The sequence below is a fragment of the Peromyscus leucopus genome, chromosome 2 (genome assembly GCF_004664715.2).
Source record: "Peromyscus leucopus breed LL Stock chromosome 2, UCI_PerLeu_2.1, whole genome shotgun sequence".
In the NCBI taxonomy this organism is placed as follows: domain Eukaryota; kingdom Metazoa; phylum Chordata; class Mammalia; order Rodentia; family Cricetidae; genus Peromyscus; species Peromyscus leucopus.
The window spans coordinates 152,201,627-152,226,312 of record NC_051064.1 but is presented as its reverse complement, the minus strand read 5'-3'; the positions used below and the strand labels follow the sequence as shown (position 1 = coordinate 152,226,312).

The window sequence follows — 24,686 nt, the reverse complement described above, 5'->3', positions numbered from 1 at the left end:
CTCTGGCTTTGCCTGTCCTGGGTGTTTGCTTACATGAGGTCACACTGTGTGTCTGCTCAGAACAAGGTTCTGAGTTACACCCACATAGTTACTAGGTCACCACAGCCCTTGTTCTCAGTGCTCTTCTAACTCATTTGTCCGCTTGCTGGGGTAGGGACAGAATGGCTAGTGTCCTGTGACACAGAAAGTTGAGAAAATGTGTCCAGGACTAGGGTGAGGAGGCAGAGGCAGAGTGAGTTCTGGGACAGCCAGGGCTATACAGGGAAACCTTGTCTTGAAAAAACAACCAACCAACCAACCAACCAACCAACAAACAAACAAACCAATCAACTAATAAATAAGCAAATAAATCTGAAAAAACAACAACAACAACAACAACAAAAATACCAACCAAACTAGAACCTACCGCTCAGTTCCCTCACCTGTCTCCTGAGCTGACCCTCCTCCTGCTGGGTAGCCTTCAGTAGGACCCTCCCTCCTGTATTAGCTTCCATCTGGTGTCCTGTACTCAAGGACACTTGGGTTGTCACTGTTGTTAAGGACTCACAGTGGACCACTGGGTCCTTGGCATCACCAGCCACTTTGTACAACTGCCCTCCATTGAGGACTGAGGTACAGGAGGGCTGAGCACAAGGTCCCCACAAGAAGGGAAACCTGTGGTCTGGAGCACTGTGCAGCCAAGCCTTGGGTCTTAGCCTCCCTTGTTTCTGGGAATACTGATTGCCCTGGAACCTAGAAGAGGCAGGCTAGTGGGTGGGGATATATACGTAGCATGAATCCTAATTGGTCTTAATAATAAAAACCCAGAGTCAGATATCCAGGTAAATGCTGAAAGATCAGAGAGATGAAGGAGCGGCCACAGCCACCTCTTACCTTGCAAATTCCTCAGCTGAAAAGGGGCCAAGCTCCTGTCTCCTCCTGCCTTATATTCCTCTTTCCACCCACCATATCACTTCCTGTCTCCACCACCCTAGTGCTGGGATTAAAGGTGCGAGCCACCACCACCTGGCTCTGTTTCTCTTTTAGACTGGATCAATCTCGTGTAGCCCAGGGTGACCTTGAACCCCTGATTTTCCTGCTTCCTCCTCCCAAGTGCTAGGATTAAAGGTATGTGCCACCACTGCCTGGCCTCTCCATACTCTGATCTGCAGGCAAGCTTTATTTTTTAGAGCACAAATAAAATATCACCACATATATAAGACAAGATTCCTCTCTGAAGAGGGCAACAGGGTAAAGTGGGGGCACTTTGCACTATGATCACATTTCTTCACCATCTCACCAGTTTCTGCTATGTTGTGGCCAACTGGGGCAAATCATTTCCCCCTGGGAGTCTTGGGGTCCTCATCTGTGAAACAAAAGGCAGTACCCACCTTAGGCCTGCAGAAGTCCAGCTGAGTTTGCAGGAAAGATCACCAACACAGAGAGGATCAGTTAAGCAACTCAGGGACCCACACTGGCATTGGTACTGTCTTCCCAAATCCTTCCTGCTTGATGCCTTTGGATGTAGACCGGGTAATCCTCAGGTTGATACCCGTTGAGACACCCATGGCGGGGAGGTGGGGCCTCTCTAAAGTTCCTGGAACAGTGGGGTCCCAAGGATGGTGAAGGAGGGACTCACTGAGTTGATTTGGAGGAAGGACTGGGCTGCCGGGCTTTCCTAGAGAACCAGCAGGGATGCTTGGAGGAGCTGCCAACCCTGGAGGAATGGGGAAGTCATTATAATGGAGATAAAGCCAACAGCTTAAAGACATTCCTTTGAAAGCGACTGTTGGGACCTCTGGGGACTGATGGCAGCCTGACCTCTGTCCCTCACTGAGAGCTGGACCTAGGAGTCACATCTGACCTATGGCTTCAGGGCACCCATGCTCCAGAACCCAGTGTATCCCCACCCCACCCTTGCTGCCAGGCTATGGGCCTTCAGGACTTTGATCTGTGTGGTACTCCAGCCCCTACGCTGTCCTGGAATGTAGTGGAGCCCACAGGGGGCTTGGGTTGGGAACCTTCCCAACCAAATAGCTCGCCTCCAGGTAGGTGTGCGAAGCCCCAGTCCACCTTGCTGGCACCTGGGTGGATCCCCAGAAGCCCTGGCACCCAGGAGGCAGACGGAGAGGGGCAGGCAGGAGAGGTGAATGTGCGTTTATCCCAACACAAGTAGTGGCCTGTTGGGGTGGGGTGGGGGCCCCAGGAAATATTTGGGATGACTTGGAGCCGGCTGGCCCTTTAAGGCTCCTGTAATAAGACACCTCCCCAACGGGACAGGAGCCTGAGCTGGGGCTTCCACCTTAGCCCTCGTTTCTCCCCTCCCTCCTCCCCCTTCCTTGCCAGGCCCAGTTCAATTTGCTCAGCAGCGCCATGGACCAGATGGGCAGCCGGGCGGCCCCGGCCAGCCCCTACACCCCAGAGCACGCTGCCAGCGCACCCACCCACTCGCCCTACGCGCAGCCCAGCTCCACTTTCGACACCATGTCTCCAGCGCCTGTCATCCCTTCCAACACGGACTACCCTGGCCCCCACCACTTTGAGGTCACCTTCCAGCAGTCCAGCACAGCCAAGTCAGCCACCTGGACGGTGAGTAGCCGCGTTGTCCACGGACGTCCGGAGGGAGGGCAGTGGGGTAGAATGCCACGGTCCTGACACTGAGGTCTGTCTGAACACACATGCTGTCCACATGGAATTTCCTGCTGGCCAGGGCCAGGAGGAGCATCAAGCAGGAGGCGGGACCTAGGGCTGGGCAGTGTGGGTGTGCCCACCCCTCGAATGGACGTGTGACCAAGTCAGCCAGCCTCCCACAGGTCCAGAAAGGTTGGGAGTGTTGCAATCAATGAGGTTCATGGGGCAGGGAGAATGGCCGGCTTTTTTGTGTGTGTGTGCTCAGTGCCTTGAAATCTATCCTGAGCAGAGTCCTGAACCTCTGCTGAGTCTTGGGGGCCCACAGAGGCCCTTGGAGGCTGCCTCCCCCAGGTGGTGTGGCCACTGCTGGTTGTGGATTTGGGCTTTGCTCTCACATCTCTGCATTGGCTTGGGGCTTGATCTCCAGGAGTGTGAGCACAGTGCTGGGAGCTCTGGTCCTTTCTCTAGTACCTCTTGGAACAGTCTGGCTTGTGGCTGGGAATTAGCTGATGTCGACAAAAATCCCCCCTGCACACTTGCTGGGAGTTGGGTAGTCAGCTAAGTGCTTTGACTCACCCAAGGTGGAGTCTGTTCTCGTCCTCATTGCACAGCCAGGAAAGCCGAGGTGTGAGAAGGGAAAGCAAACTGCTCAGAGCTGTGCAGCTAGTAAGGAGGTGCTGGGCTTAGGACACGGTGGTCACTGCCATGAGCCTTCTTAACCAGAGCATCCAGGCTGTCTCCAGGAGTAAGGGCTGCAGGAGGAGCAGAGTAAGGCTTCGGGGATGATGTCTAGAAGTGCAGGGTGTACAGGGCATTGGGTCAGAAGGGTAGTCTCAGAGTCTTCCAGCTGGGCACAGGGACCCCTGCACCATCTGGGATGATAGGAGGTGCACTGAGGGATACTGGGTCAGCTACTGAGCAGCATCTTCATCATCCATCCTCTCTAGGGAACAGCTGGAGCTAGGGCTGGAGCATCCTCTGCTGTGTAAGCTCTGTCTCACCTCTTCTAAACAGGAGCAACCCCCTCCCCAAGGCTCCTCTCCAAACCCTAAGTCCCACTGTTGTGGCTTTCATGGTCTCCCTGGAGACTGAAGGGCTGGACAGAGCCAGCCCTGTGTGTGGCCACAGACGATCAGTCTGCTTGGCCTGGTGGCTTCATGGTGGGCTCCCCAGCTTCTGTCCTGTGGTTAAGTGATGGTTCAGCCCAACCGCTGGAGCTCTGATGGGCTGCCATGGGCCAAGAGGGGCTGGGTGACTATAGACAGCATTTTACCTGGAGTTACTCTAGGCCCATGTGCTCCATTCTCCCCAACCACAAACCATTGCTGACTGAGGGATGGCGATAAGGGTCTGAATGAGATGGAGCTGGTATAGTACACAGCTCTCCCTCTTGTCTTGGGGCAGTGGACATTAGGGAGCCATCCAGCATGGCCTCCTGAAGTTGGCCCTTCTATAGAACTACCCTGCTGAAGGTCTCTTCTTCTATACTGTCTGTAGCTGGGGCAGGGTGAAGGAGGTGGACTCTAGACTCTTCCTCCACCCCAGCTGAGTGACCTGGGGTCAGGTCAGGAAGCCCAGGAGACACATGGGTAGCTCCAGTGATAAGAGGCTCTCTACACTGCCCTTCCACTTCCAAACGCATTCCCTAAGTCTGTCTTCCCCTCTTAGGGTGACCTGGCCAGTCATAAAGGTCTGGTGGTGTCTGGAGGAAGTCCCCTAAATCCTGGGAATGATGTAGCTTGTGGCGTTGCCTCCTTTCATCTCTTTTCTTGAGGATGTTGATGGGGGGTCAGTCTCTGCCATGTCTGAGGGTTTGGGTTACCTCAGATGGTCAGCATTGGTCTTAGAGAGGGGCAGGCACTGCCCTCTCTGTTGGCTTCCTCCTTCCACTTGGGGCCTCTGCAACCCCTTCTGAGGTATTTGGCATCAAGCCTTCCATAATGGTTTGTTTTCTGCTGCCCTGCTTTATCTGTCCTCATGGGGTAGTTCCTGGCTGGCTAGACATACCAGGGGGCACGGAAGGCTTGGCCCCCCGACCCAACCTTCACCCAATGCTAGGGCAGCAGATCTGAGCTGTCGAGCAAGAGGATGATGCTCTTTCCCGCCCCCTCCCAGCCCTGCCACACAGGGGGTGGAGGTGGGACCAACATTGATAATGAGATTTTTGGCACCTCAGCGATCTGGGAGCAGACACCCAAGGGCTTTTCTCGATGCCTAGGGAAGGGGCTGGCAGTGGCTGCTCTCAGCTCTGGGGGTCCATCTGTGTGAGCGCTGCCCAGACTTGCCACCTAGGCTTCTGCACCTAGGCCCCTGCCGCACCACTGGCTGGTAACTGATAGATAATTCATATTTTTCTCAAGTACAATTCCATATTGACTGCTGCCTTCATTTCTCTCAGACTGGCAAAAACACCCTCACTGGCCTCCAAGTGACCACAGCTGTTAACAGGGCCTTTGGCCTTGGCATTGCTGAAGCCGCTTTGGGCCTTTCCAGCCCCAGAGGATCTGTTTGCCCTAATCAGCTTCCCTCAGCCTGAAAATCTGCTTGTGCAATAAGGGGTCTGGGCCCTCAGTTTGTGTTCTTGTATGAACATATACACACTGTATACATGTGCGCAGAATTCCACAGGCGTGGACACCTAGGTACACAGATGTGTGTAGTGCATGCACATATATCTATGATCACACAAGGATATGAACATACATGTGCTCAGGTATCTATGTGGATACACAGATGTACACACATACACCAGTAAACACACAGAATGCCAACAAATGTGGATGAGCATGTGAGCACACATGCCAGCCTCCCTGGTTGCTGCCTTGGGTTCTGACAGCCCCTTTCCTCAGAAAAGGCTGAGCAGCAAGTGGACTGGACAGAAGAGGCTTTGTGTTTGTGGAGATTGTGGACAGCTGGTCTCAGGAGTCCCTCAGCAGAGGAGGAGGTGGGACAAGTTCCTTTACACACCCAAACAGCGTGATGAGATGGGAGTCCGGCTGCTGTCCAGCCCTGGTGCAACCTCTTCACGCTGGCTTTCTCCTGAGAGAGGTGGCTGTCTTCAGTACTGCAGACACTTAGAGACAGGGCTCTGCAGTTAGGCAAGAGGGCCCCTGTGGATGGTCACTCTGGCCGGGTATGGTGTCTGTAGAACCCCAGGGGAACGCTGTGACACAGCCAGCTTGCTACAGAGGAGGCCAATAGTGAGGGCATGTTCATGGATGGCTTGACTGTCCTGGGAGCATCATGGATGAACAGATAGATAACTTAGACATGGCCCCAAGTAACCGTCAGCTGCCCTCAGCCTTCGTGTGTGTGTGTGTGTGTGTGTGTGTGTGTGTGTGTCTGTCTGTCTGTCTGTCTGTCTGTCTGCCTATCTTGAGAAAGAACTGCTACCCACCCGCCCGCCAGCCCCTGGCGGGAAGCACAAAGCCTCTGTGAGGGATTCCTGGGGAGGATGGGGCTGAGTCAACACTAATGGATTTGGAACAAACTTTCCAGCCCCTCGGAGGTTTGCAAAGCAGAAGAATAGAGGAGGTGTCCCAACATGATTGTGGTATCAATTGCGTTATCCTAAAAGTTTATGGAATGCATAAATGGAATTAATACCTTTTACTGGCACCGGGAGCAATTATGTATATTTAAAGCCTAGAGAAGGGTTCTAACAATGTTTATTGTGGAGATGAAACGTGAATTATTAGGGGAAACAAGAGCAGTTAGAGAGGAATTACAGCAATTGCTCATATTGTGTGTAGCTTTGCAGAAGACGGGCTCCCGGTAGGCTGGCCCTGGGTCTGTGCTGGGTACCTGCAGAAGAAATGAGTCTCTGCTCCCCTTTCCACTGATGGCCAGAAGGACTTTATTCCCCAGTGAGCACAGAATCTAGCCTGGAGACTCTGAACCCCTGGATCCAAGTGCAGCTAGACACTGGCAATCTGGTCCCAGCAACTAAGGATGCTCTCCACCTGAGTAGTCACACCACAGATCTCCAGAGTTCTAGTAGGGGCAAGGAAACAGGGCACTTTGTGGGATAGGACTCTATCCCATGTTGCCATGGAGGACTGAGTTCTGATTCATATCTTGCAAAGAACTATCCATTTTTTTGGAGACTCATCTGTGTGGACTGGGAGTGTGGTTCCTGGTTCACTCCCTTGTTCTCTCCACTCAGGCAAGCTGGTGTGACCCTGGAAGGTCACAGCCTAGAGCTGATACTTCCATAGACTCTCTCATCAGCTCATGCTGCACTGAGGAGAACTTTATGGGAGAATGGATAGGGACCTGATCTGACGGGGGTTGTGAAAGGCTCCCTGTTTCCTGGGCTCTGGGCAGCTGATACAGCTGTGGCGTCTCAGGACCCCTGGTGCCATCCCTCAGCCTGCAGTAGATGCATGTACCTCCTTTCCCACATTACAGATGAGAAACTCAGGGCGGATCCAGGGCAGGTCACAGATCAGCAAAGGGCAGAGCAGGATGGTAACCCAGTGGCATATCCTAGGAGTCTGTGGAACTCTCTCTGCCCACCCACTGCTCCAAGTTCTCCAGGGGTGGTTCTGGACCTTAGGAGCTCTGTGGACAATCGTAAGGAGGCTTTGACACTCAGGGGCCTACCTGCTTGCCTCAAAGAAGGGAGCTTGGCTTGCTCTTTATCACCTTGAGAGTTTGTCGTCACTCATGCTGACAGAAAGACACATCATCTCCCTACCATCTACCCTGGAGGATTCTTAAGTGCTTTCTGGTTAGAATGTTGTAGCATTGACCAGCCTCCAAGGTGAGTAAGCCAGCCAGGTGCTCTGTGTCGAGGCCAGCCTACCAGTGATCCAGCACTGCCTTACTACAGAGAACCCTGTCTCGAGACCACAAAATAACAACCTCCTGCTGTAAGCCTGCCAGCTGTGACACCACCTCCTGCCTTTCTCCACTGGTGATCCACAATACACGCCCTGCTGAACCTGCCAGTACTCAGGTCCAACACAGGGCAGGGGAAGTGGCCATCACAGGCCAAAGCTGGACTTGGTTTGGGGAACAGAGCAAGGTGAGCTCCAGAGCTGAGTGGAGCTGAGTTTTGCATACCTGCCCTCCAGGCTGGTGGTAGGTCATAGGAGAAATGCTTGAAATTTACTGGACTCCCACTTTGGAAGCTAAGCTAAGTTAATCTTACAGTGCGATGAGGGCCATTCCAGAATAGTTATCTGTGCCCTGGAGGCCCAGACCCAGTCACCTCCTCCTGGGAAAAGCCCACAGCCCATCCAGGAACTCTGTTGCTTTTACATGAGTTGGAATATCCTAGGCTTTGGGAGTGGGGAGGAGGGGCCTTCGGCCATCACCCTGGTCAGTACAAGAAGATATGTTGGACCGAGACTGGGTAGCAGGTTGCAAAGCCAGGCTGTGCAGTACACTTGAAGGTGGAGAAGTTCTTTGGAAAAGTTGCTGGTGTGGCAATTAAGGCAGAAATCGTTCAGTAACCCAAATCCCAGGCACACCACTCAGTGCCTGGCCTGTATACCTGCCTCTAGCGTTATGCTGTATTATACTGTGACACGCAGGCCAGTGCCTGGGACTCTGCACTTGGTCCTGGTTCCAGGGAAGCTCCTAGTCTGCTATGCTGTGCTTAATGTAGGATCAGATATTTAGACTCCTGAATGTTCCTGTTCCAAAACTACAATAAATGTTCCTGTGCCCAAAGTTCAGTGGAAACTTACATTCTAATCAGCTATTGCCTATAGCACTGAGGAGTGACTCTCCCCAACACACACACACACACACACACACACACACACACACACACACACACACACCATACATGCATACATCCCCAAATTGCTTCCCTGGCTCCTGGCTGTCACTAGCCCCTGAGACTGTATGGAAAGCCACAGGTCCTGAGAGAAGGAGCTGGCCAAGGTCAGTGTTTAGAAGGGTCACAGCTGGAGTAGAGATGAGGCATGTCAGACTGTCCTATGATACCTTTGCAGTCTCCATACTGACAAGGTTGATTCTGCCTGTGGAAGCTACAGTTTGAGGATGGGGTAGAGACTTCACCATGGACAGCCAGCAGGGGCTCCATGCTGTGCACACAGCAGGCTGGGCACCAGCCTCCCTGTGGGATCTTGTGCTGGACAGTCCTGTGAGTCCCCCATCACTGGGCCCTTGTCAGAGCATTTTTTTTTCTCCAGAGGCTGATGACTGAAGGCCGGAGGACAGGCAGGCAGGGCTGTTTACAGCAGCAGGCTGCCCCCACGAGTGGCCAAGACACAAGGTGCGACTCTCCTGCTGACTAGATGAGGAGGAAGGGTGACGGGGTTCCTGTTTGCACTCAGAAGGAGGACGAGGCTATGGCACTTAGGACCCCACCACAATGTGTTCTGAATAAATGCCCTGCTCTGCTGCACCTGAGGTCCCGGATGGCCCTGGGTTCTGGAATAAGATTAGTTGTCCAAGCTAGGGGCAGGTGACAGTACCTCCTAGGGGAGTCTCAGAAAATCCTGACAGTGGCCCTCTGGAGCTGGGGCATCACACAGCATTTGTGCGAAAGTCAGCTGCACCCATCCAACCAGCTTCCCGGAGGCTCCATCCACCCTGATGACGTGATGTCAGGGGAGACACCCCCACCTGGCAGCCTCCTCTCCCCCAGAAACATAACCCAGCCCAGAGCTGCCTGTCTTTCCTGGCTTTGGTGTTCTGCTTGGCCACCTGACCTCTTGTACTAACCCAGTGTGTCTAGACCCTGAGCTCAGACCCTTGGCCTGCCATGTCTGGTGGAAACAAAGGGCCAAAGATTGAGGTATCAGGTCTTGAGAAGACAGAACCAAACTCAAACTCACTTCTAACACTTCTGTGACTGCCCCCTCCGACAGGTGTGGCGACTCCTCCCTTCAGCAAGCCAGCCACACTAGAGCAGCAGACGCCAGCCAGCATTATCCAGCTGTAGACAGTCCTGACGCTGAGCTGCCTAGAGCCGACTGCCTTCCCCAGCGAGAGGCTCTAAACCCAAGCCTGCCCCTGTGGCAGCGCTGCCTTGCTTGAGGTTTCTGGCCGCTGCCATTTGGGGACGTCATCTGTTCCAGCAGCCCACAGGACTCTGCAAACTACTTGTCTAGTTACCTAAGCAGACAAAGAGACACATGGGGTAAAGTGTGGGCAGGGAAGGAATGTGTGGGACAAGGTAGAGAAAGGGTATCACTTCCCAGTCCTCTCTGGCTCTGCTCTCTCTGGGTACTATCTCCAGGGACCTCCCCAAGTCCAGCTGTCCAGAAGATGACCAAATCCTGTCCTTTGGGATGTGTGCAGAAGCTTCACTATGTAGCCGTGATTCATCACCTGACATTGGGGACCGAATTGACCTTCATCCTCTCTGCTCCTTCCCAAAGGCTGGGGCTGTGGTGCTGCACATACTGCCTGGACCTCTCCAGGAGCTACGCAGGGAAGCAGGCCTCCCTCGGCCCTCATCCAGTCATTAGCATGAAAAGGCATTGTTGCTTTGAAGAGCCTCTGGATTTTTAAGAGCTATTTGCCAAGAACTAGAGATGTACGGCAAATGTAACATTACAAGGTGTGGTTACTGATCTACCCCAGCTCAGTTGGCAGCTTTTAGAAGCCACATTCTAGTTCCCAAGAAGTTGGGGTAGACCCAGGAACCTTGCAGAGAAAACGGTATGGACAGGGCTCCTCTTCTTCCTTGGGTTTCCGTGTAGATCCCTTAACCATGCATTCTTTCCAAATTCTCAACCATCACCCTCCCTTTCTCCTCCGATGCACTCTATCGAGCCCTTACACATGGGTCTCAATCTGCTTCTCAGCTCCCTAGCCTAGGGCAGAAACTGCTGGAAGGTTCTCTGCTCGTGCAGAGGCTAAGCAGGTCCAAACCCCATGACTGGGGCTCTCTGACTCTACAGTCTTGGTGTATAAGAGAGCACTCTGTCTCCCAAGCACCAAGGTACCTGTATGGCTCCTGCTTGCCTGTTTGGTGGGACAGGCTGCCCAGCTCCTGAGGGGTGTCCCCAGCTAGCTCCTGGCCTGCCTCTCCCCAGGGGAATGGGCCTTTGTCCACGATTACGGCACTGGACTCACAGGACAGCGGTCAGACTTCACATCTGCCTCCTGGGTGTCCTTTACCCTCCCTCAGGCTTCAGCTCTAAGAATAACTACTGCCTGTTTATCTCACACTTGGCAGGGCTGGGCACTGGAGCCTGAGACCTCCAAAGATAGGTTCATAGCACATGGACTCTCCCTGCCCTCAACCTATGTCCTGGCATGAGGTGCTCTGGCACAGGCTGGGTGACTGCCACCTGAGCATCATTCCCCTCCCTAGGGCTTAGATTTAGACCCCTGTTCTATCAGGACTCCCTAGTCTGTTTAAGAACCCACCCATGCTCTCAGATGTCCCCTGATTGAACATGGAAATGAGTGGTCATGATAGTGAATTGTGCCAGATGTGCCCACAGAGTGGCTGATAGGATCCATGGGTCTGCATCTCTTTCAGTGGCCTTTCCTGAGAGGAAAGGAAACAGGGAAAGGAGCCACAACTTAGGGCCTGTGGACCTGGGTTCCTCCAGATTTAAGAGATCAGTCAGAGCTTACCAGATTCTGTGCCCTGCTCTGTGGATCTGCCCTAGCAAGAGTAAAAGCCTGTGTCCATGGGGACTGATTCTCAAAGGGGTCCAGAGCCCCAGAGTCCAGAGACATGCGCGCGCGCGCGCACACACACACACACACACACACACACACACACACACACACACTATATAAAAGTGGGCTATGAAAAAAATTAAAGAAATAAAGCCCCCGCCACAGCCTTTCGTTCAGAATCTGTTCTAACAGATTCACCCAAGCTGGTTAACGGTATTTGCGGTTTGCAAGATGCTACATGTCCCGAGAAAATGACAGACAAGTTATTATCACCTCCCCACTGTCCTCCTGCCCAAACCTGCCTGTGCCGGGCACCCAGCTGCCGGGAGCGGGTGCGAGGAAATTAACAGCCCTGTGCCGCGCCCGCCCCCGCCCGCCCTCTCACCCACCACCCTGCACCAGCCCTGCCAGGCTAGGGGCTCCCAGCCAGGCCCGGACCATCTTGGACTGGGGTGGGGGCAGGGAGGGAGGGGAGGAGGAGGGGTCGGGAGAGGAGCCTCGGCAGGAGGGATGTCTGCTCTGCTCCGATGTTGGGCAAAGTACTTCCTGCAAGCCCCGCGGAACACACGCATCCGTGCGCAGGCAAGTCTGGACGGCTCTGTGTCAACAGCCGAAGATAAATAAGATTTTATCAGCTCGGAATCTGTTGAAACACATCCACCTAGCGGTTCTAGGGAAGGAGAGGCGGGAGGAGGGCAGCAGGGAGGAAGCATCCCCACGTGACACCCTGGAAAAAAGATATCCACCCTCCTGCCCCTTCTTCAGAGTCTGACCCTGAGGCCTGACCATAAGGTCTGCCCAGGAAGGGGAGCGCTGGCGACCTCCTGGTCTCAGGGCTGGAGTATCCTGGAGAGTTTCCCTGTGGTTGCTGGTTTTACCGTCTGACCCTCCGAGGTTGGGGAAGCCTTGGCATCCCTCCCTGAAACTCCCCACACCTGACTAAAATAGATTCCCACAGATTTAACCTGTGGCCAGTGTAGGGCTGGCAGGTGTGTGTGCCCCAACGCCCCAAAACCATTGGACTAGGGACACCACCGGAGGGTGCAGAAGTGAGGCGCAGCCTTTGCCTTGCCCTAGGGAGGGGGGCCCCCTGTAGCTTCATCCTTGGACTTGGGCTTCCCTCCACAATGACTCGGCGGGAGACTTGTCCCACCAGAGATGACTTGACTTCCCAGCTCTGGTTCTTTCTCTGGGAGATTATCATGCCACAGTCGCTGCATTGGTACCAGGGACAGCTCCCGGCACTTTGAGCTCCTCCCCAGGGTGGGGCATCTGTGGCTTGTCCCTCACCAGCTCTGCAACTCTGAAATGTATCCCTAGCTTTCTCCAGACCGCCCCCGCCCCCCTGCAGGGTCACACTGTAAGCCATGGAGGGCAGTACCACCTCACACCCATCCCAGGACACCTGTAGGCACAAAAGCCGCCTTCTGAGGAGGGTCAGGCCTCTGACCACACCTTCGTAGTGGTAGTGCATGACTTGGGGGTGTAGCCAAGTATCTTAGATCCTCAGGGGGCAGTGATGGGGGCGTGGTGGCCTGCAGGGCTGGGCACAGGGCTCCAGGAATGGGCACTGTGGTGAGGCAAGGTTTGACGCTTCCCACTGTTCCGGAGTGGGTGGGTGAGGGGAGCTCTGATGCCTCCCTCTGTGGCTGGGCTGTGCCCTGAGCCTGGCTCCATCCTGGTAGGAACACGGAGAGGAGCATAATGACCCTCCCTCCCTCCAGGCTTGTTTGGGCTTCCCAGGAATGTGGCCCCAGGGAACCACCATACCTGGCCTGCTCCCAGCCCATCCTGGCTCAGGCCCTACTGGGTCTATGACCCCTTCTCAGGTCATGAGCTACAGCATGGGTGAGGAAGGAACCTCTGGGTAGTTCAGCTCTGGAAAGACCACTGCAAGAGACCCCAGGTCTGTGGGTCCCCCATCAACTGTGCCAACCCACAAATTACCTCACCTGGTAATGAGAGCAACCATGCTGGAATAAGAGGCATCTGACCTTGCTGGCACTCGGCCACACAGCTGGCATCTGGGGGTCTTGTGGTATGTCAGTGGTAGACAAACTTGGCAGGTGGTCCAGTGTTTAGAGCAATCCAGCCTGCATTCCTGAGCCAGTACAGGGAGCCAAGCGGCCAGACTTCAAAGGCTAATCTCCCTTTGCTGCCCCTGGAGACTCTGACCCCGGTGCCCCCACCGCTCAGCCTATGTTCTGTAAGTAGCCTAGGCCTCAGCAATGGACAAACAATGGGTACTCAGCCAGTGCTTGTTAGTGACGGATTCCCTTCACCAGGAAGCTGCCTTGGTTGACCTTAGGTTGAGCCCCTCTGAGCTCAGGACTAGCTAGGTCATGTGCAATTATCTGAGCCTGGGTCTTGTTGGGAAGCCTTCATTTGTGAATAAGCAAGAGGCCTGGGCACTCCACTGGTACCAACTGTTTGCCTGGCACTGTGTGTATGAATTTACTTAATGCTTGGGGATCCCCACACTGTGAACTTTATGCCACCCCAGGAAATCAAGCTGGCCTCCCTGGTGTGGCCCCAAGCTGCTCCTTTGAGAATACAGACTCTTTCAGCTGCCCTCTCTGCTTTCAAAACAACCCCCCAGGCCTTTCGCAGGTCCTTATAGTGAGCCCCTCGTGCTCTTTAAACAGAGCGGAAGGGACCTACTTCACGTGCCCCTCCCTCTCCCTGCCTTCTCTTCCTTGCATTTGTCCATGGCATATGAGATTCTGCAAGCTCCTTACGGGAAACCTTAGGCCTACGGGATCCTCCACTCTCCCTTGCAAAGAAAAGACAGCTCGCCATCTCTGACCTCGGTTTCCCCAGCTGTCATAATGGAGCATGGCTAACATTTTCCAGGCTGATGTAACTCATGATTCTGAGTCAATGGGGACTTTAGAGTGAGGCACCATAAAAATCCCCTCTAAACGCAAGGGCGGGAACCTCCACTGCCCTGAGGAGGAAGGTGTGAGGAGTCTCCAGGAGTTTCAGGAGCGAGAGTGGAGGGTCAGCTAGCATGTAAATAAATGAACATAACGGAAGTGGCCTCAGCAGGGCCAGTTCAGTGCTTGGATGGGTGACCAGGGCCACAGGACATGGATGTTGGAGCAATGGTAGCATCTATTGTCACCGGGGCAGGCCCTGGAGTGACCTCAGGTCCAGTCAGGTTCTAGGATGGGGAAACTGGGTCTTGCCTCACACAACTGCAGAGTTTGGCTTCCCGGACTTAGTAACTTTCGTTGGTGGAACAGTGCTGTGTGGCTGGTCAACATGTAAGGCCTTGCTGGTCCAGAGAGTTCTCCATCTGAGAATAAGGGTGGGAGGGGCAAGCAGTCCACCTGCGGAGTGTTTCTTCTGTGCGAGGCAGCAAAATGCAATTCCGAGCTTGTTCAGCAAGCTCAATGCTGCAAATCTACCTCTGCAACCAGGCGGAAGAGTCAGGCTGGCAAAACCAGTCAGAGCCGATTCCCACTGTCCTCCCACACTTTCTCACTCTACCATCTTTATCCAACAGTCCACCCCTTGCAGCCTTCGGGGTTCAGGTGTACATAGCCAGGCAGCTGCTGAGTGGGCAGCAGGCTTACCCATCTCTACACTCTGAAGGAAGGATTCCTGAAAGAGGGGACACACGGGAGCAGGCCTCGTCAGGGTGCTTGGGAAAGGGGGTCTCACAGAAAGGGCCCAGCCCAGACAAGCATATGGGGCTGGGCTGTGACCTCAACCTGGCACTTCCCTTCCTCCAGTACTCCCCACTTTTGAAGAAGCTGTATTGTCAGATTGCCAAGACGTGCCCTATCCAGATCAAGGTGTCCACACCACCGCCCCCAGGCACGGCCATCCGGGCCATGCCTGTCTACAAGAAGGCAGAGCACGTGACCGACATCGTTAAGCGCTGCCCTAACCACGAGCTTGGCAGGGACTTCAATGAAGGTGAGCACCCCCTCTCCACTGTGGGTCCCCAAACTCTGTAGCACCATGGCCGGTGTCCTGAGGGCCCAACTGAAGGGGAAGCCTGGCCAGCAGCGGAACTGAGATGCAGGCCAGTGAGTGTGGGCTGGTGGTGCTCTCAGAAATCCCCTTACCAGGAACTTTGAGCAAGAACCCCATCCCATCCCTCCCAGTCCATTTCCTCAGCTCTGAGTGCAGCCCAAGAGGCTAATGTTCCAGCAGGGGTGCACCTCAGGAGAAGTCTGAGGGACCAGCTGACGCTGGGGAGCCTTGGGGACCATTCCTGCAGTGTTCCTGGTGAAGCCTGTAATAACCCCAGTGTCAGAAGATCTTGGAACAGCATCTGACAGGCTCAAGGCCACCTGAATGAGGGTTGCACAGATGTGAGCCTTGCCCAGGACTCCCACAGGGACAAGCCCTACAGTCTCAGTTCTGCCATGCACCTGGTATGGGGTGACAGGTTGGAAGATGTGCCTCTCTCTAAAGCTGTATCCCCTCCTGGCAGGACAGTCTGCCCCGGCTAGCCACCTCATCCGAGTAGAAGGCAACAACCTCTCCCAGTATGTGGATGACCCTGTCACTGGCCGGCAAAGTGTGGTTGTACCCTACGAACCCCCACAGGTAGGCTGGGGACCAGACTGGGATGCAAAGCCAGCCTTACAGGGTGGAGTTCCCTGAGCCACTGCTCTGAGTTCAGCATGACTCTTAGGGACTTTTCCTGACAGTTCATTTGTGACCACACACTGTGAGCCCTGACCCTCAGGCCTGGGCTCCATCCAACTTCAGTTCTCTTCAGTTCTCTCTCCTCTCTCTCTCTCTCCCCTCTCTCTCTCTCTCTCTCTCTCTCTCTCTCTCTCTCTCTCTCTCTCACACACACACACACACACACACACACACTATCCCCAGGTGTATAGCAAGATAGGATCACATGACCTCCAAGTTTTCAGCCCTTCCCTCCTAGGAGGAGCTAATCTTCTTGTCTCTCTCCCAGTGTTGGTATAGCTTCCTAGACATGGGAGTGAGAAAGAGTTCCTGGGCATCTCAGACTCCATTGGCAGGGACAGAAACCAAGCCAGCAAGCATAGGGTGTTGGATGGAAGGTAGGGAATTCCATGCTGGGGGCTAGAGATCATGAAAGGGTCCCTAGATCAGGCTGGGGGATCACAGGAGATGACTACAGGGGACTGGAGCTGCGGAACGTGGGCTCCGGAGACTAGGAAAGACGGGGTGAAGGATGGACTGAGAGGGCCTGTGTGCCAAGCCTCGGAAGTGGGGTGCAAGCTGGAGGTGGGGTACAGTGGAGATGGGTGGCCCAGGCTGGATATGGGGTACAGGGTGGACATGGAGGCTCAGGTAAAGGGCACAGACCCGACGTGAGGGCTGTAAGTGATGGTTACAGAAAGTAGTCAAGTGAAGACTGGAGGAGGAGGGTGTCAACTTTTGACAGCAGAAGGGCATGTGATCACCATTCTAGATCTGATATGAGTTCCGGTGGGGGCCAAAGGCCCAGGTGGAGGGAAGCTGCACTGCAGGGATGATGGTGGGTGGCACCGGGGTGGAGACTCCAAGGAGGACTGCAGTCAGGTGCATCCCTGTGCCGATATGAGGCCTGCCCCACCCTCTGCCAAGCTCTATGGTCCTCCGAGAAAGCTTGCTGTAGCAGTAGGGCAGGGCCCAGGGACAAGCATGCACACACCCGCATCCTCCCCTTTCCTCATCGGAGGTCGCATCAGCTCAGGCTTGCAGACAAAGTGGCATTCTCTTGCCCTCTAGTGGCTGCCAGGTGCAAGTTCTAGGAAGGGCTGGCATTTATGGCTTTTGTGTCCTGGTCTAGACCATGGAAACTCCATTCCAGGCATGGATTCCTTTTTATTCTCCTGCTCAGATGAACCCACAGTATGCAACACACACATGCCACAAAGGCCCCTGCACACACCCACTCACATGGAGCCTGGAGATTTCACCTCTGCCTGTCTTATGGAAGATGGCTGAGGCAACCACACCATAGATTCTGAACTTCATCTAAGAGCAGAAACCAAGACTGAGCTCTCTGATCCCAGAGCCGGCAGAGTGTTATGAGGGCACAAATGGATCAGTGGGTGGGTAGGCGATCTCAAGTGAGTGTATGGATGTGTGGGTGTGGTGGATAGGTGGGTAGTCAGGCAAGTGAGTGGGTGATGAACGGGAGGGTGGGTGGGCAGGAATGTAAGTGGGTCGATAGGTGGGTAGATGGGTAAGCAAATGAACGGGTGGGTGAGTGAGTGGATGAATGAATAGATGGGTGAGTGGATAAATGGGTGAGAAGTTGGCAGGCAAGTGAATGGGGTAGGTGAATGGGTCGGGAGACAGATGGATATATGGGTGAGTGGGTGAGTAGGTAGATAGCTGGATAGCTGGATATGTGGATGAGTGGGCAGGCTTGTAAGTGGATGGATAGGTGAATGACTTGATGAATGGATGGGTGGACGGCTTGATGGATAAGTAGAGAGATGAATGGATAAGTGCATAGACAGGATTAATAGATGGTGGATAGATGGGTAGATGACAGAGTGCAGCACTTCTATGCCTATCCAGAACCAGGGCCAGATGTGGCAGCTAGAAGTCCCTTCTCCAGTAGGTGGGCCCTGCATGCTGACACCAAGCCCTTTCCCTGCCTCCCCTGTGGACAGGTGGGAACAGAATTCACCACCATCCTCTACAACTTCATGTGTAACAGCAGCTGCGTAGGGGGCATGAATCGGAGGCCCATCCTCGTTATCATCACCCTGGAGACCCGGGAGTGAGTCTGCGGTGACAGGATGGTAGAGGTGGGGCAGGGGACTTGGGCCAGCACTCTGGGGGGCATGTCATGGACACAGAGAGGGCTTGCTGTCCTCTGAGGGCACTCAACCCCAAGGCCAGTCCTGTGGGGTCTGCAGGGGTGGACATGGTCAGGAGTGGTCCTCTGAGCTCATAGTTGTGCTGTGTCCACCCAACAGTGGACAGGTGCTGGGCCGCCGGTCTTTTGAGGGTCGCATCTGTGCCTGCCCTGGCCGTGACCGCAAAGCCGATGAAGACCACTACCGGGAACAGCAGGCCCTGAATGAGAGTGCCACAAAGAATGGGGCTGCCAGTAAACGTGGTGCGTGGTGCTCCGGGCCACGGGGCAGGGTGGGTTATCCCTGAGGGTGGAGTCGGACACGCCGGGTGTGAGCTGGAGTGCCACCGCAGAAAGGTGCCAAGCCTACGCCATCCATGGTCTCAACTGCCTCTCTGGCTGACCAGGGCAAGTGCAAGCCAATACATCTCACTTGTCTGTGCGCTGAGGCTAGGGAAAGGCAACTCTGGGCCAAGCTCCCTCTGGTCCAGGTTTGCACTGCACCCATGCTACACCCGCGGCTGAGGTTCACCTGGGCACCTCAGCCTTTGCCCTCTGGCTCATGTGTCTTACCTGACCTGCCTTCCAGCATTCAAGCAGAGCCCTCCTGCCATCCCAGCCCTGGGTGCCAATGTGAAAAAGAGGCGACATGGAGATGAGGACATGTTCTACATGCATGTGAGTGGGCACTTGGCTATCAAGTGAGTGGGCTGGGGGGACAAGGCCTATGTGTGCCCATTACCCAAGAGCCCAGGCTGGAGAATTCCAGATGCCACCAGAGATGGGCAAGGGTGGCATCCTGACACCTGAGAATTGAGCCTATGTACCTGAAGGAGGTGGGGTTCAAAGGATGCTCTGTTCAGAGTCCAAACCTGTAGTGCCTAAACTCAGTGAGCGTGAAGATGCCAGCCGGGTTAGCTCTGCACCAAGGAGACCCCCACGGTGGAGATTCAGTAGGAATCCATGATCCTATAGGGTCTAGCCTATGTTTTCATGACTTGAACACTGGATAGTGGCGAGATCATGGTGTACTCTGAAAGAATGATATTTCCTGGAGAGTGAGTCCTGCTTTAAGACCTATAGCTGTTGAGTGGGAGGAAGAGGAGGAGAGCCTCTTAGCAAGGAAGACAGGGCATGGTTCTCTGAACCCCTAGGGACCCACTTCCTACACCTACCCCTGAAAAGAGGAAAGACATCCAGGGTATCCTGGGCTTTGGAATACCAGGGGACTCCAAGAGAAGAGCAACCCTTTGCTGCAAACCTGGGGTCCTCCTAAGGCTTCAGCTGCCCCTCCCACCAGGGTGTGGAGCCAGGGGAGGCTCCCGGGCACCTGGGCAGAGGGTCTGCCTCTCTGTGCTCAGGTGCGAGGCCGGGAGAACTTTGAGATCTTGATGAAAGTCAAGGAGAGTCTGGAATTGATGGAACTTGTACCCCAGCCTCTCGTCGACTCCTATCGACAGCAGCAGCAGCAGCAACTCCTACAGAGGCCGTGAGTGAACCCCACTGTCTGGATGGGGAAGTGTGGGTATTCTGAAACAGCAGAGAGAAGGCCAGGAGCACAGGAGGCATGGCACACAGGGCTGGACAGTAGGATCAAGGCAGTTCAGTTCTCAGCTGGCATCTTCTCCTCCAGGAAGCCTTCTGGAACTTAGCCTGCACTGGGATCCTGGGCCCCCACCTGCACCACACCTCTGCCTCCCATGGGCCTTGTAAATGTTGATCAGTAAGGGGCAGGAGGGGCTGAGTTGCTGGTGAGGTGTTAATCTTCCTGGTAGCTCTCTGAGAGGCAGGGTCTTCACCTACCTGCATTCAGGGGTGTCTACAGAAGTGCCAGGTGAGGGAGGAGTTTGCTTTTACCTCTTATGAATGCCCACTGTTGTTTTCCAAGCAGGAGTCACCTCCAGCCTTCATCCTATGGGCCTGTCCTCTCCCCAATGAATAAGATACACGGCGGTGTTAACAAGCTACCCTCCGTCAACCAGCTAGTGGGTCAGCCTCCACCACACAGCTCGGCAGCTGGGTCCAACCTGGGACCCATGGGTGAGTCCCTGGGGCAGTGGAGGCCTCGTGTGCGCTACAGAGACCCAAGGGAGGGCCCGATTGGATTTGCCAGGATCATGAACAGGACTGGCAGAGGACTCCTGACAGCTGCCTTCCCCAAGCACCAGTCCGGAGAAGGGCCATGGCCATGGAGAGGTTACCCATGTTCATTCCAGTCTCAGGAGTTCTGTGTCTGGGGGTTTGCAGAAGTGGTACAGTTAATAATACATGCCCGTCCTGTCCTTCCTCTTAAGGAAGCTCCCTAGCTTCACTCTGCTTCAGTATCTCCATCAGCAAAATGGCAATACCAGCTTCCCTCATTTCAAATATTATAGGACATGAGACCTCACGGGGGCCAGCTGTAGAGCTGGGCAGACTGGAGTGTGGGTTTCCTCTGAAAGGCACTAATGGACACACTCTTGACACTGAGCAATACCCCCAGGTGTGTCCCACATAAGGGCCCTGGAACCTGGTAACACCCACGTGCCAGCTGCTAACCCTGGCTCATTTAAACTAAGTCCCCTGTACACAGCCATCTTCCACTTCCACCTCTTGAGGAAAAGAATTGGGCCTGGGGTTCAGCTCGTGCTCAGCCTCAGACAGCCCTTACAATGCTGCGTCACATTACCAGACTGGATCATAACCTGGGACACCCCCCACGGTGTGTGGAGCTTGCTCTCAGATTCCTGGACCCGCTCTTTTGCCCAGGTTCCGGGATGCTCAACAGCCACAGCCATAGCATGCCGGCCAATGGCGAGATGAATGGCGGCCACAGCTCCCAGACCATGGTTTCGGGATCCCACTGCACCCCGCCACCCCCATATCATGCAGACCCCAGCCTCGTCAGGTGCGTAGGCTGTGGTGGACCTGGGTTTGTGCTGCACCCCCCCCTCTTCCCCACATCCTACTAACTGTGTGGTGCCTGCAAGGGGGAGCAGTCTTGCATGTGGTTATGTCTCATCCTGTGTTTTAATTGCTTGGCTGGCCCACGGGAAGACAGGCTAAGATGGTCATGTCATATCAGGGCTCACCAGCAGGTGCTGGCATAGAACCTTAGGAAGAAGGGCACTTGAGCCAGGACTCCTGGGCTGAGACACTGACAACTGGCCACTCCTGCTCCAAGAGACCAGCAACTTTGCCCACAGAGATAGACAGTTCCCTCCCCAGCAGGGCCACTCCTGGGAGGCCTGAGCACACAGCCCAGCACCGGGAGTTAATGCTACTTTCTCAAATTCTCTCTGCAGTTTTTTAACAGGATTGGGGTGTCCAAACTGCATCGAATGTTTCACCTCCCAAGGGTTACAGAGCATCTACCACCTGCAGAACCTCACCATAGAGGTAAATGCCCGCAGACCTCCCCAAAGGGACGGAGGGCCTGGCCCAAGGCAGAGTGCACCACCTAGGGTGGATAATTGGGGGGACTCCCAGAGCCTTTCCCACAAAGAGTCAGATTCTGTTCTGAAGTCAGTTCTCAGAAGCTGACACAGGCTCACGTGACCTGAAGGAGGCTGGGTGGACACATGGGTCAGTCCCTAGGGATGGCCTGCAGAGCTTTCTCTCTTGTTAAAGCCCCCAGCCAGGCTACCTTTAATTTGGGGGGCTGGGTTTTTCCAGGACCCAATGGTTAAGAAGTACAGAAGTCGGGGTGGGAAGGGGAGGACAGGCCTAGAAAGAAGACATGAGGCCCAACAACCAGCCTACACATACAGCACAGCACATTCTGGGTCGAATGTGGGTTAGAGTGGTTCTAGACGTCAAGACCAAAGCCCTGGCATCTGGGTACAGCCTAGTAACACAGTCAGCCTTGATTTGTTCCATGGGACACAGCCTCAGGGCCTAGGGTGCATCATCCCAGTACCTCCTGCCTCTCCCGGAACTATTTTCTAGATTCCCACCTAGCCTGAGAGGCAAGTCTATATTTGTCCCCTGCTCAGGGACCCAGGCTGGACGCAAAGACTCGTCAGAGGCAGTGAGGCCAGCACCTAACAGCTTGCATCTGTGTGACCACTAACTACTGTCCTTCTACCTTGAGTCATATATTAACCCTTGCCTCCCTGGAGAGATTTGTGTGCTTGAAGCTAAGGGATGAGCCTGGAGCAGCTGTTAGCTAATGGGTGCCAAGGGGCAGATTGAGGCCAGGAGATAGGTGGTCTCTTAGGCCTCTGTCTCTGTTCTGTGACCCAGGTTCCAGACTGCATGCGGCCCCAGAGAGGCCTCATCACTGTCCCCTCCAACACCCGCCACAGGTCACTTAGCTATTCTGCAAAAGTATTTGGCTAGACGCGGTGTGCAGGTGACCCTGATGCTGTCCCTCTCTGGGCTGCTCTCACCCACATTGTCATGTTCTAATCAGTCAGTGCCCCCCACCCTGAAAGCAGAAGCCTCCTTGCAGGTAGGACATCCCTGGTGTGGGGCACGCATAAAAGCGTCCCTTTTATAACCCTAAGGTGGCTGTCACTCTTGCAGGACCTTGGGGCCCTGAAAATCCCTGATCAGTACCGCATGACCATCTGGAGGGGCCTGCAGGACCTGAAGCAGAGCCACGACTGCGGTCAGCAGCTGCTGCGCTCCAGCAGCAATGCAGCCACCATCTCCATTGGCGGCTCTGGCGAGCTGCAGCGGCAGCGGGTCATGGAAGCGGTGCATTTCCGTGTACGCCACACCATCACTATCCCCAACCGCGGAGGCCCAGGTGGAGTGGCAGGCCCCGACGAGTGGGCAGACTTTGGTTTTGACCTGCCTGATTGCAAGTCTCGGAAGCAACCCATCAAAGAGGAGTTCACAGAGACAGAGAGCCACTGAGGGGTGTGCCTTCTCCTTCCCCCGTGAGGAACTGCCCTGGAAGCAGGGCCCTGCAGCGGTGCCCATGGAGACAGCGAGGCCCTTTTGCCAGATGCCATTTCTGAAGGGGTGTCATTCGTGAACTGCCCTTGGGAAACTTCTGGAACTGCCCTACCTACATGTACACGAGGCAGGTTGTGGGCCAGATGCTGAGACAGGGGCTGTCCCTTTGTGGGTGGGTATGCCAGCACCCACTCTCTATGCCCCTTCTTTCTTGAGGACTCTGCCATCTCCAGGACAGAGCGAGAGCCTTCTCTCACTATCCTCTGCCACAAAGTATTCCAGCGTCCTCTCCTTCCAGGCTAGCCGTGCGCAGTCGGACCACCGTGTCTTCTGCACTTATTTGCAGGTTGATTTCGAACTGTGTCTTGAAGGTGAAGTCCAGAGACAGCCTCTGTAGGATGTGGGGACAGATCTGTCCCTAATGGATGCCATTCTGCTGTTCCCTGTATCTCCTGCCCAGAACAAAGTCAGAGTCCAGTTCACTGGGGTTAGGGGAGACTGGCAGACCAGTGGAAGCTTCTGGGATCAGCCTTCAGCCAGCATTTAAACATGCTGGCCACAGCCCCTCTACAGACCCCTCTCAGCAGGTAGACCGACAGCGTGAGAGTCTCAGACTATTGAAAATTGAATTGTCAATATTTGATAAAATGTTACTCTTTCTAATTGATGGGTCAGGTTCCTTTTTTCCCCCCTCTAACTTTCCCATCATTCCTTTCTGAGATCAACCTAGTGCATTCCTGGCTTTTCCACATGCTGTTGTCAACAAGTCTAAGAAAACCATATGTCAAGTCAGGAAGGGCCCTCACTTGTTGCCAGGATGGTTAGTTAGGAAAGAAACTCAGAGAAAGTACAGCTGTGGGAGGGCAGGTCAAAGTTGTGAGAACATCTGTTCTGCCCACCTTGAATGCTAACTCATCCTCATGGGTGGAACTGGGGCAGCTCCTGGGGACCCCAGCCTTCATGATGTACCCCAAGGAGGGAGTGGGCTTGGAGAGACAGCTCCTGCATGCACTCAGCCAAATGGGGCCCCTCTGTCTGCCAGAAATTTTGTGAACTTCTGCAACAAGAGCCCCAGCAGTTCCTGCAGTAGTGGAGTGCCACAGAGGAGCCCCTGCTGCAGTGAAGCCCGCTGGGCTGCCAAGGCCCTGTGCAGCCATTCCTCTTAGACCTGGCTTTCATTGGCATGGCCCAATAGAGGCAGTGAAGCCCATGGGATGGCGATATAGTCAGTACTACAGGACGGGCTTCCTATCAGGGCTGCCTCCTGGAAGCACAGGGGCAACCATTGCCAATCTTACTTAGCAGGCTCTGCAAACTCAGGTGGCTACTGCCCACACCACACTTTATGGGACTCTGAGGGGCAGGGTTCGGGTGCACTCAGGGTGGGTGCAAGCACCAGGTTGCCAGATATCAGGACTGATTATGTAGGCTCTTCCAAATGGACAGGTGTTGATGACTTAGCCTCTGGGGGTCCCAGTCTTCCCAGAAAGGCAGGCCTGCACCCAGATGGTCCATAGCAGCTATGGCAGCAGGCTTAGAACTTCCTGGGCGCAGGGTGTGGTCATCCTGGCACATGCTAACACACCTCACAGAGTGAAGGCAAGTATACACTTCTTGTTATTGCACAGGTGAGGGAACTGAGGCTAGAAAGACTGCACCCCTGACTCCGGCATCAGGCCGTGGCAGAGGTGGGTGATCACTCCTGAGGCACATGCTACCTCAGGAACTACACAGGTATATCCTCACTCCTGGGTCTGTGAGACCCACTGAGATG

The 24,686-nt window shown here is 54.6% G+C and overlaps 1 protein-coding gene across 1 annotated transcript in view; it reads left to right on the top strand.

The window, feature by feature from the left end:
• The window catches only part of Tp73 (tumor protein p73), a 44,667-nt gene extending 21,092 nt beyond the window's left edge, over positions 1 to 23,575 (top strand). Inside the window, exons 3-13 of the mRNA XM_028860259.2 lie at positions 2,326 to 2,568; positions 14,967 to 15,153; positions 15,677 to 15,792; positions 17,841 to 17,950; positions 18,150 to 18,292; positions 18,618 to 18,706; positions 19,390 to 19,517; positions 19,920 to 20,068; positions 20,777 to 20,915; positions 21,313 to 21,406; positions 22,535 to 23,575. Coding sequence (XP_028716092.2) covers positions 2,326 to 2,568; positions 14,967 to 15,153; positions 15,677 to 15,792; positions 17,841 to 17,950; positions 18,150 to 18,292; positions 18,618 to 18,706; positions 19,390 to 19,517; positions 19,920 to 20,068; positions 20,777 to 20,915; positions 21,313 to 21,406; positions 22,535 to 22,870 — 1,734 coding nt within the window. The 3' untranslated portion in view covers positions 22,871 to 23,575. The remainder of the gene's footprint in view (positions 1 to 2,325; positions 2,569 to 14,966; positions 15,154 to 15,676; positions 15,793 to 17,840; positions 17,951 to 18,149; positions 18,293 to 18,617; positions 18,707 to 19,389; positions 19,518 to 19,919; positions 20,069 to 20,776; positions 20,916 to 21,312; positions 21,407 to 22,534) is intronic.
• The last annotated feature ends 1,111 nt before the right edge of the window (positions 23,576 to 24,686 follow it).